This window comes from Dasypus novemcinctus, chromosome 13 (genome assembly GCF_030445035.2).
Source record: "Dasypus novemcinctus isolate mDasNov1 chromosome 13, mDasNov1.1.hap2, whole genome shotgun sequence".
Classification (NCBI taxonomy): Eukaryota; Metazoa; Chordata; class Mammalia; order Cingulata; family Dasypodidae; genus Dasypus; species Dasypus novemcinctus.
This window is the reverse complement of record NC_080685.1, coordinates 45,215,678-45,228,131: the sequence shown is the minus strand read 5'-3', so window position 1 is coordinate 45,228,131 and position 12,454 is coordinate 45,215,678. Positions and strand designations below refer to the sequence as shown.

The window sequence follows — 12,454 nt, the reverse complement described above, 5'->3', positions numbered from 1 at the left end:
TGGTGCCCACAGCTGAGTTCTGGGAGACAATAGATTCTGGAGGGGAAGGCAGAGACCTCAGCAGAGATTGACAGCCATCTTTGCCATGTGACCAGACACTAGGATCAACAGTAGCTGGATGTGGTGAGAAAGTATCTCTGATTGTGCCTTGATTTGGACATTTCATGGCCTTGGAACTATTAAGCTTTTATCCCAAATAAATCCCCTTTATAAAAGTCAACCCATTTCTGGTACTTTGCATCAGCAGCCCTTTGGCAAACAAAGACAGACTCTTACGCCCATTAACTTTCTTTGTATTATTTTCTCCATTTATGTTGTAAGTGTTCATAAGGACAGAGGATGACAAGTTCATCTTTTACCATCTGTAGTGCTTATTGCTAGTACTATATGATACCATGCACGTGAAAGTAAAAACCTCACTGACCTCCAAGAAACTCTTCTCTAAGGCCACACGGATGTTGGTCTCTATGCTGGTGCGTTTCTTCCTCCTCCGGTTCAAGCCCTCAATTCCCAGCCCTGGAGAATTCAGGGCACTTGGGCTGGAGAGAGCAGAATCAGATGAGAGGTTTTCTGTAAGAAAGAAGAAAACGTGGCAATAAAATTAGCATAATGATACATATATTAACAAAAAAACTTGGGCAAAATATTTTAAACCACAAGCAAACACGAAAAGGTTTCATATAAACTACATTAAAATACTGTTCAATACCATGGTTCTTCACACTGTCCCTACTACTGCGCGCTCTTTATTACTATGTTGTCACCACTGCTTTTTGATGATTTGTTTCTGAGAAAGGAGTTTACTATTCCTGTCCTTAGATTCAGCTTTACCTCTTCCCAGTTCTTTCTTAAGTTTTATTTATTTTTTAGCTCTGAGGATAAAAATAAACCTTGGAAATTACTGAATGTTTAGGCCTTTAACCAATGAAATTGTGTAAATTTCTTCTCTAAATTAAAAGGGGATTTATAACCTTGGGCATGCCATATATATCTCTGACTTTCTTTTCCCTGTATGATTTTTAAAAATGTTTTTAAAAAATTAATTTTCTTCCCCAACCCTTCCCCCGTCCCTGCTGTTTTTGCTGTCTGTATTCATTTGCTGTGTCATCTTCTGTATCTATTTCTCTTTTTCTCTTCTCTTCTTGTCTTTCTCCTCTAGTATTCACCAGGATTCAATTCTGGGGACCTCTGATGTGGAGAGAGGTTCCCTGTCAATTGTGTGGCCACAGTTCCTGATCTCTGCTGCACTTCACCTTGACTCTCCTCTTAGTCTCTCTTTTGTTGCATCATCATCTTGCCACGTGACTCACTTGCATGAGCACTACTCACCACACAGGCACTCAGCTTGCCACGTGGGCCCTCACATGGGCACTCAGCTCACCATGCCGGCACTCGGCTTGCTGTGCAGACACTCATGCGGGCACTGGCTCACACGTGGGCACTCATGTAGGCACTTGGCTCACCACGTGGGCACTTGGCTCACCATGAGTGTACTTGGCTCACTATGTGGACATGCTTTCTCTTCTTCTTTTTCACCAGGAGGCCCCAGGGATTGACTCTGGGTCTTCTAGTACGGTAGGCGGAGGCCTTATCACTTGAGCCACATCTGCTTGTCCCCTGTATGATTTTTGTTCACAACTGCAATGAAAATCACAAACTAGGGATCTCTAAGGCTCCATATAGCTCTCAGTGTATGATTCTGTGCCTCAAACTCCAAAAATTCCAAAAGGAAACCTCAGCACAAAACAGATAAATTAAAACAAAACAAAACAAAAACCTAGTAGCACAACTTTTTAAGAATGGAAGATGTGAGATCATTTTTGGTAATGGCAGAAATATTATCGGGAACAAGTTTTAATCTGGGAAGAACCAGTAAACTTGTTTCCCAAGTTTATCTAAACACAAATGCTTTCACATTGTCTTCCTTCAACAGTGAATGTGCCCCTAATGCTGGCTCCAACACAGGAAATATCACAAGGCTAAAAAGTATTGTTGACTGCTTATGATGTAATTACTAGTTTATTTATTTATTTTAAAGATTTTATTTATTTCTCCCCATGCTCTTGTTGTTTTTCACTTGCTGTGTCTGTTCTTGTTTCTTTAGGAGGCACCGGGAGCCAATCCTGGGACCTCTAATGTAGGAGGGAGGTACCTAATTGCTTGAGCCACCTCCACTCTCTGCTTTGTTGTGTCTCTTACTATGTTTTTTTCCTCCCTGTGTCTCTTGTTGTGTCAGCTTGCCCATTGTGTCAGCTGTCTCCTTTAGGAGGCACAGGGAAACTCAGCTCCCTGCTTTGTTGTGTCTCAGGTTTTTTATTCTTTTGTCTCTTGTATTAGCTTGCGACACCTGCCCATCGCATCAGCTTGCTGTCTTCTTTAGGAGACATCGAACCAGCAACCTCCCATATGGCAGGTGTGAGCCCAATCACCTGAGCCACATATGCTTCCCATTACTAGAATAAGTAAATGAATTAATTCTCTAACTTACATAGACATAATTTATATTGGTTCTTCCTGGGTTAGTGAGCATTAAGGTTCTGTAGTACTCATAATACAAAAAGAAATAATAACACCAATGTTGACAATAATACCCCTGTGAAATTCCAATGCCCAATGAAGAAACATATATTTACTTACCTGCATCATTTAGCCACTTCTCCAGAAGTGGCTTCAACTTGCACATGTTCTTAAAGCTGAGGTTCAAGGCTTCAAAGCGAGAGATGGTAGTTTGGCTGAAATCATTTCCATACAGTTTACCCATAGCGAGCCCAACATCACCCTGCACAATATATAACAGGAGAAGAGAAGAGGAAAATAGAGAGAAAGAGATTAATCTCATTAATGTTCACACCTTTCACTCTGGGATTCCCCTCCAATAACTCTCTAGATAAAGAATCAACAATTATTCCATTTATTGGGTCCCTCAAAGTACTCATGTCTAAACCAAGCACAGTATTCCAGTGAAGACTGTTAATCAAGCCCTTGATCATGACAACATTCAGCACTGTCCTGTGTACTTTTCATTTTTAATCTCTTCTTGATACTTTATATAATAATCAAGGTAAACAAATACTTTTTTACGAAATCTCAAAAGGTAGTGCTAATATTCCAACAAGTCCCTTCACTGACCCACTGAAGTAATTTATGTAATTTTACAAAATCAATTTTCCTGTATCACCTACAGGGTTAATGAATATAATTGTTTAGCTAATCTCATATATTTTTGATCTAACCAAATTTCCCATAATTCACTTTAAAATTTAGAAATGATTCCTCTTTTTTTTCTTGTAAAGTATTTCTAAAGCATAAATCTATTTTCTACCCTTAGTTGAACTTTCAAAGTTGGTTACAAAAAATAGGTATTCTAAATGACTACTTTTGTAACTATTAGAGATAGAAATGCACAGTAGAGAGGTTTGACCCATTTAGTCAAACCTTCATGGGTACTGGAAACTTGGTAACCTATGGCAATAGAACAATGATCTGCTGAATATATTACAAAAGCTGTCTCTCTCTCTAAGTCTACACCTTTGAAATATACATAGCACTTTTCTTCCAACTGAATCTCTCTTTTTAAAGCTGGGAAAAGCCATTTTTTAAATACTTATTTCACATATAGGCAACAGAGGCTCATAGAGTTTAAATGACTTACCTGCTCATTTCAGTTAGTTTATTGACTGGTGAGAAAGGCAACATTTCTTGTCTAAAGCACTATAAAACAAATTCTCTATATGACAGCCAACACCCAACTATTCTGGCAATGGTTTTTTTGAATTGGGATTATTCCAGTCCTTTGACTATCTGCCCGCCCTGCCCCCCCCCCCCCATCTTTTGTATAGTCCAATGTTCATTAGCACCTATATTAGGTGGTAGTCAGGGAAAAGAGAGAACTTTAAAAAAAATTCCATTTTATTACTGGTGAGCAATTTCTGATAAGCAGTTTTACAGAGGAGAAATGCTGGCACTATGAGAAAAAGAGGCCTAAAGAATACCTAAAATTTAATGTTCTGAATCATATGCTGCCCAATGCAGTAGGCACCAGACACATGTGGCCATTTAAATTTAAATAGCTCACATCAAAATTTCAGTTCCTGAACACCACTAGTTACCTTTCAAATGCTTAACAGCCACATGCAGCTAGTGTACTCTGGGCAGCACAAATACAGACCAATAGAACGTTTTCATCATCATCGGAGGTTTTATTGACAGTTCTGAGTACTCTGTATCTAACTAGAATTGAAGTGGATTGTTTATTGATTTTCTTACAGTTATGGTAAAACTAAAAGAACTAGGATAGTATGAAAGGGGCACAAGTGCTATCCATTTATATCTGTACTTGTACATACATCTATATACCTTTCTATACCTATATTTATTAAATGTTACTTCATTCACTCAACTATCTTCTAAGGGCCTATATATAAGGAATTAAACTTACTATGCTTTGTTCATCACATATATTCATGTCTTGCTTACTTTATGTGTTTAGATTACAAATTTTCAGAAAACTGGGGCCAACTAAATCTAGCAATTCTTTGAGCATAGGGTCTGACAGTAATTTAACAGTAATTAAATGGCAATAAATGTTTTCTCACATTGTAAGTACACAATTCTCTATGAATTTTTTCACAAACTTCTGCAATATCTTTCTAGGGAAAGTAACAATTTTGATAGATAAACAAAAATAAAAGACCCACTCAAAAATCATATTGTAATGAGAATAAGAAACAATGCCTTAAGGAGGTAGCTGGAAATAAAGCTATGCCATCAACTAAAACTCCGGCAAAGTATGATAAATTCACTTATGGAGATTTATAATACAACTTTACCCTACAATTGAATTGCTTAATTGAATAAAAAGCAACAGGTCTCTCAGTTAACATACTAATTTAGTATTAATTTGCTACATGCTTGGCTTAGTGCTCACGTAACTCACAGCCATGTGGGTTTTTCCCTCACAAAACAGCCCTTTTTATATTTCTGAAAGGAGTAAAGGGGTAAAAATAAAGAACAAAGAGTGGGGATGGCAAAACAATGGATGTAGCACATATGATGAAAGTGCTATAACCATGGCATGCCTTCTAATTATGTGTTGACATTCACAGTAATCCTTTCATAACCAATTGTGTAATTAAAAAGGAATTACTGTTTAAAAAATCTAACTGCAGGTACATTTACTTAGCAAATAGGAATTTTTTTTAATTCAACAAATTACCTTAATGTTTAACTTCCTTTTTTGAGAGATACATATATATGTTATACATATGTAAAATAAAACAAACTAGATACAAAGCAACCCTTGAATAACTATAATTGAAATATGTGACTTGAAAACAAAGGTTAATTTTCCCATCCTGTACTATAATATGTGCTTTAATCCAGATGTGAAGATTTGTGAACTGTGGCCACTGCTGTCAAAGTCATTTTGAAAAATGTGCCACACAAAATAGGCTAAAACCATAAAGCAGAACAGCAGACCACAGGAAAGATGCTTTTACATGGATGAAGAAACAGAAATACAACGCAGTAAGATACTGGGTTATATTAGTCAGCCAAAGGGGTGCTGATGCAAAACACCAGAAATTGGTGGTTTTTATAAAAGGTATTTATTTGAGATAGGAGCTTACAGATACCAGGCCATAAAGCATAAGTGACTTCCCTCACCAAAGTCTATTTTCACATGTTGGAATAAGATGTCTTCTGATGTCTGCGAGGGTTCAGACTTCCTGGGTTCCTCTCTTCTAGGGTCTTGCTTCTCTCTGGGTTCAGGGTTCCTCTCTTCCTGGGGCTTGCTTTTCTTTCTTCCATGTGCTTACTTCCCTGGGGCTCCAGCTTAAGGCTTCAGCATCAAACTCCAACATCAAAAACCCTCAACTCTGTCCTTTGCCTTGCCTTTTATCTGTGATAAAACCCCCTAATGATGTGGCCCTACCAAAGCCCTAATCATAACTTAATCATGTCCAAGTACAGACCAGATTACAAACATAATCCAATATCTAGTTTTGGAATTCATAACCATATCAAACTACTACATGGGTCAATACCACAAAAAGATAAACCTACTGGATGGGTGAAAGTCAAAAGATTTTATAAAGCCTTAGCATTTTCGCATATCACTTAGGCAACAATCTCCCAGGGAACTAAAGGGTATGCTGTGCTAACAACCTAAAACTTGAAGTACTGCTGAATATGCCAAGCTTCTACTTATTTAAGCTTATTAACTTACCCCTATTCAATCTTATTCTACCTTTAGCTATCTACCTTTTTTAAAACAAGCCAGATTATTTTAGATCCTCCAAGAGAATGAAAATCTTTCTGAACTGTCACTTGCTTCTTCACAAATACAACTCCTCATAAATGTAACCGCATTTTCTCTAAAATTATGTCAATTCTTAAAAACCATTTTATGTTCCTAATACATTATTTGTTTGTTAAAGGAAAAAAATTACCAAAGAATAAGGAATAAACGTGTTTTTAAAACTACCCAGATGCTGGGAGCCGGTATAACTCAGTGGTTGAGCTTCTGCTTCCCACATACAAGGTTCCAAGTTCAATCCCTGGAACTTCTTTAAAAAAAACAAAAACAAAAACAAAGACCCAGATGCAGAACATATGCAGGAAGGTCATCCCAGGTTTTTGATCTACCACAGCAGGTGATACATTGCTATACTTTCATCATGAAATAAATTCAACACGAAATAATGTGAATGGTATTTAAGTGGTGGCTTAAATTAAAAAAAAATAATTTTATCCTCTGGAAAGAAAACATCAAGTCTTTCATGATTTCATAAAAATACCCAATCCAATCCATTCTTCAGTATGTTTTAAAATATATTTTTATTACAGAAGTTGAGAACTTACAAAACAACCTTGCATATGTGTAGATTTCCCATACAACATCCCTTCATCAACATACCACACTGGGTGGAATATTTGTTACAGATTATGAGATAATATCATCAGACTATAATTACCACCAACCATGGTCCATATACCCGCGGCACACTTTTTCCATACCACCCCCATTATCAACATAGGATGTCTTTGATGCAAGAATATTACAGTTTTGCTATTAGGATAACAGCAAATATATACCAACTGTATTTTTCCCATTCTTCTCCACATTCCCACCACCCTGCAATAGTGATGTACGTCCGCTATAGTTCACAGAAGGACATTCTTGCATCTGTACCATCAACACAATTGTGATCCACTTCCAGATGAGGTGTTATTCAGTCCCTAGATCATTCTCTTTCTTTCAATTGACATTTACATCCCTAGACTACCCTTTTCAGGCACAATCCCATTTATTAACCAGCTGCTACTTATCATAATATGTTACCATCAACTCTATCCCTTTATACACTTTTACAGTCAATTAAAATTTCTACATACATTAAGTATCAGTACCCCTTCACAGCCCTTTTCTTATCTCCTAATAACCTATACTCTAGGTTTTAACTCCATGTGTTTACTCTTTGTATTTAGTTTATATTAGTGAGACCAAACAGTATTTGTCCTTTTGTGTCTGGCTTACTTAGAATAATGTCCTCAAGATTCATCCATGTTATCATATGTGTCTCAATTTCATTTCTTCTTATTACAACGCAGTATTCCATTGTATGTATATACCACATTTGGTTTATCCATTCATTGGTTGAAGGACTACTGGGTTATCTCCATCTTTTAGCAAATGTGAATAACGCCACTATGAACACTGGTGTGCAGATGTCTGTTTGATGTTGTTTATGAATTGCAAAAATAGATATTGGATCATGTTTGTAAACTGATGTGTTCTTCTCGGCATATTAGATTATATTGGATTCAGAGGTTTCATTTTACTTGATTGAGTTGTGATTAAGGCTTTGGTTGGGCCATGACAGTAGGATGTAGAGTCCCTGCCCCCTTGGTGGGTGGGTACTCACTGAGAAAACCACAGAGCAGAGGAAGGAGATTGGAGAACACAGAGGAATAGAGATGACTCCATAGACAGAGCAGAAGCCCTGGGAAGAAAGACAAGCCATTTGCCTGATAGTTTAAAGCTGGCCTTATGGAGAGGGCAGAGCAGCTGGGCACAGGGAGAAACAAGGCCGGGGTAAGAGACAAGACTTATCCAAGCCTACAGCTAATATTTGAAGAAGCTGGGACCATGGAGCCTTAAAAAAAAAAGAATAAGACAGAACCCTTGCAGACATCGCCCACCATCTTGCAGCAACACGTGGGACAGACACTGGTGAGGGAAGTAACTTTACGTTTTATGGTGTTCTAACTGTAAGCTTCTACTCCAATAAAAACCCTTTTACAAAAGCCAACATATTTCTGATATTTTATACCAGCATCCCTTTGGCTGACTAATAACAACATCTTAATGATATTTAGTTTTCCAATTCATGGGCATGGAATGTTCTTCCAATTATTTAGGCTGTTTAAAATTTCTTTTAACAATGCATTGCAGTTTTCTGAATTCAAGTGCTTTATATCCCTGGTTAAGTTTATTCTTAAATATTTGATTCTTTTAGTTGCTATTATAAATGTAATTTTTCCTCTGACTTCCTTCTCAGATTGCATATTACTAAGATATAGAGATGCCACTGATTTCTGTATATTGATTATGTATCCTGATACTCTACTGAAATGTTTGTTAGCTCTAGCAGCTTTGTTGTAGATTTTTTGGTATTTCCTAGGTAAAGGATCATATGATCTGTAAATAGTGAAAGTTTTACTTCTTTATTTCTGATTTGGATGTCATTTATCTCTTTTTATTGCCTGATTGCTCTAGCTAGAATCTCTAGCATTATGCTGAACAACAGTATGACAGAGGGCGTTCTTCCTTGTCCTGTTCCTGATCTCAACAGGTAAGCTTTCAGTCTTTCACCATTAAGAACAATGTTAGCTGTAGGTTTTTCATATACGACCTTTACCATACTGAGAAAGTTTCCTTCAATTCCTATCTTTTGTAGGATTTTTATCAAGAAAGGATGATGTATTTTGTCAAATGCCCTCTCTGGGTAAATCAACAGGATCATGTGATTTTTCTTCTTTGATTTATTAATGTAGTGTATTATGCTGATTGGTTTTCCTGTGTTGAACCACCCTTGCATGCCTGGTATAAAACCCACTTGAACATGATTAATAATTCTTTCAATGCATTATTGGATTTGATTAGCAAGTATTTTGCTGAGATATTTGTATTCATTAGGGATATATATGGGTTTATAATTTTCTTATTTTGTAATATCTTTATCTGCCTTTGGTATTAGGGTGATATTGGCTTCACAGAATGAGTTTGGTAGCATTTCTTCTTATTAAATTTTTTGGAAGAGCTTGAGTAAGACTGCTATTAACTCTTTTTTGAATGCTTGGTAGAACTCACCTGTGAAACCATATGGTCTTGGGCTTTTCATTTTGGGGAGTCATTTGATGATTGTTTCAACCTCTTTAATTGTAATGTGTTTGTTGAGGTTTTCTACTTCTTTTAGGAGCAACGTAGGTTGTTTGTATGTTCCTAGGAATTTTTCCATGTCATCTACATTGACTAGTTTTTGGCACACAGTTGTTTACAGTATCTTCTTATGATCTCTTTTATTTCTGTGGGGTCAGTAGTAATGTACCCATTTTCATTTTTATTTATTTGCAGCTTTCCTCTTATTTTGTCAGTCTAGCTAAGGGTCTGTTGATTTTCTTAATCTTGAAGAACTTTAATTTTATTGATACATATTAATAAAGCATACAATTCATCCAAAGTGTAGAATTAATGGTATTTGGTATAATCACATAGTTGTGTGTTCATCACTTCAATCAGTATTAGAGCATTTTCATTATTTTGATAATAAAACGACAAAAACTTTTTTTTTGTTTGTTTGTTGTTCTCAATTTCATTTCTGCTCTGATCTTTGTTACTTCTTTCTTTCCTTCTACTTGCTTTGGGATTAGTTTGTTGTTCTTTTTCTAGTTCCTCCAGTTGTGTACATAGGTCACTGAATTTGGCTCTTTCTTCTTTTTAAATGTAGGCATTGATGGCTATAAATTTCCCTCTCAGCACTACCTTCACTGCATCCCATAGGCTCTGATATATTGTATTCTCATTGTCATTCATCTCGAGATATTTACTGATTTCTTATGAAATTTCTTCTTTGACCCACTGATTATTTAAGAGTGTGCTATTTAATCTCCATATATTTGTGAGATTTCCCCTTTTCCACCTCTTGTTCATTTATTCCATTATGATCAGAGAAAGTGCTTTGTATAATTTTGATCTTGTTGAATTTACTGAGCTCTGTTTTGTGACCCAACATATGGTCTATTCTGGAGAAAGATCCATTAGCACTTGAAAAGAAGGTATATCTAGTTGTTTCGGGGTGCAATGTTCTGTACATGTCTATTATCATATAATTCAAGCCTTCTGTTTCTTTACTGATCCTTTGCCCAATGTACTATCCAATGATGAGAATGGTGTATTGAAGTCTCCAACTATTATTGTAGAGATATCTATTTTTCCCTTCAATTTTGCCAGTTTTGTCTCATGTATCCTGGGGCATCCTGGTTAGGTGCATATACATTTATGATTGTTATTTATTCCTGGTGAATTGTACCTTTCATTAATATATAATGTCCTTCCTTGTTTTATAACAACAGTTTTGCTTTTAAAGTCTATTTCATCTGATATAAGTATAGTTACTCTAGCTTTTTTTGGTTACTGCATGTGTGAATATTTTTTCCCAGCCTTTCACTTTCAATCTATTGATATCCTTGGGTCTAAGGTGAGCATATAGATGGCTCATATTTTCTTATCCATTCCACCAAGCTGTGTCTTTTGATTGGGGAGTTTAATCCATTAACATTTAATGTTATTGCTGTTAAGGCAGTTCTAATATCACCCATTTTGACCTTTGGGTTTTATCTGTGATATTTTCACCACTCTTTGTACACTTTTAGTTACTTTTACTGATATAACCTTCATTTCTAGACTCTCTTCCAAGCCTCTCTCTCCTGTTTTTCTGGTCAGGCTGCAGCACTCCCTTTGAAATTTCCTGCAAAGCTGGTCTCTTTGTTATAAACACTCTAAGTTTCTGTTTATCTGTGAATATTCTAAACTCGCCCCCATTTTGGAAAGACAATTTTGTTGGATATAAGATTCTTAGCTAGAAGTGTTTCTCTTAAATATGTCACACCACTGCCTTCTTGCCTCCATGGCTTCTGATGAGCAATTAGCACTTAATCTAATTGGGTATCCCTTGCATGTTACACATCAACTTTACTCTTGTGGCTCTCAGAATTCTCTTTGTCTTTGGCATTTGACATTCTGATAAGTATTTGTCTCAGAGTTGGTCTATTTGGATTCATTCGGAAGGGAGTACATTGTGCTTCTTGGACACGGACATCTATGTCCTTAATAGGGTTGGGAATTTTCTACCATTATTTCTTCAAATATTCCTTCTGCCCCTTTTTCCATTTTCTTTTTCTGGAATTTCTGTGATGGGTATGTTTGCATGTCTCCTGTCATCATTTAATTCCCTGAGGCTCTGTTCAATTTTTTCCATTCTCTTTTTTCATCATTTCTTTTTTATGTTCGCTTTCAGAGGCCAAGTCTTCAAGCTTACTGATCCTTCCTTCTGCCTCCTCAAATCTGCTGTTATATGCCTCCAGTGTATTTTTTATGTCATTTATTGTGACTTTTATTCCCAAAAGATCTGATTTTCTATGCATGCTTTCAAATTCTTCTTTGTGCTCAGCCAGTGTCTTCTTAATATCCTTCATCTCTTTAGCCATATCACTGAATTTATTAAAGAGAGTTGTTTGAACATTTATGGTTAGTTGTCTCAACTCTTTATGTCACCTGGAGGCTTATCTTGTTCCTTTAGCTGGGTCCTATCTTCCTGGTTCTTCATATGGATTTTAATTTTTTGGTGTCTTGCCATCTATGTTACAAAATATATTCCTTCTGGATGCAGTTTCTTTCTGTTATTTAGGGTTTTCTTGCCCTTTCTTCCTTGCTGGTTGTGTAGCAGGAGCCAAGGATGTAGATGATGCTGTAAGATGTGGAGTCTCAAGCTTCCCGTGTTGTCCCAGGAACCAATGAAGCTTCTCCCATCTTTCTCCTCTGCCAGGGGTAGGTACAGAGCCACAGCTGTTGTGTAATAATCTAAGTCATGCAGGCCAAGACCGTCTGTAGTTGCCCAGAGAGACTGATGAAGCCTTATGCCCCTTCCTCCCTGCCTGGGATGGGAATTGAGCTGCAGGTGTGGGCAGCAATCTATGCTGTGTGGGTCCAAAATGACCTCAGTTGCCCAGGTAGATTGACATAGCACCTGAACGGATCCTCTACATTTCCCAAACAATCTAATCCATGTGGGCCAAACACACCTGCAGTTTCCCTGAGATGCTGAGGGAACGCTGTCCTTTCTGCCCTTTAGTGGGTGGGAATGGAACCACCAATGCCTACCAGTTCAGTCTA

At 36.9% G+C, this 12,454-nt stretch overlaps 1 protein-coding gene across 6 annotated transcripts in view; it reads right to left on the bottom strand.

The window, feature by feature from the left end:
• Window positions 1-12,454, bottom strand: part of POU2F1 (POU class 2 homeobox 1) — a 228,439-nt gene that overhangs the window by 45,742 nt on the left and 170,243 nt on the right. For all 6 annotated transcript variants that reach the window (XM_004464714.5, XM_004464715.5, XM_071207557.1 and 3 more), the window contains 2 exons: window positions 2,638-2,779; window positions 425-570 (listed from right to left, as the gene is read on the bottom strand). In XM_004464714.5, coding sequence (XP_004464771.1) covers window positions 425-570; window positions 2,638-2,779 — 288 coding nt within the window. The remainder of the gene's footprint in view (window positions 1-424; window positions 571-2,637; window positions 2,780-12,454) is intronic.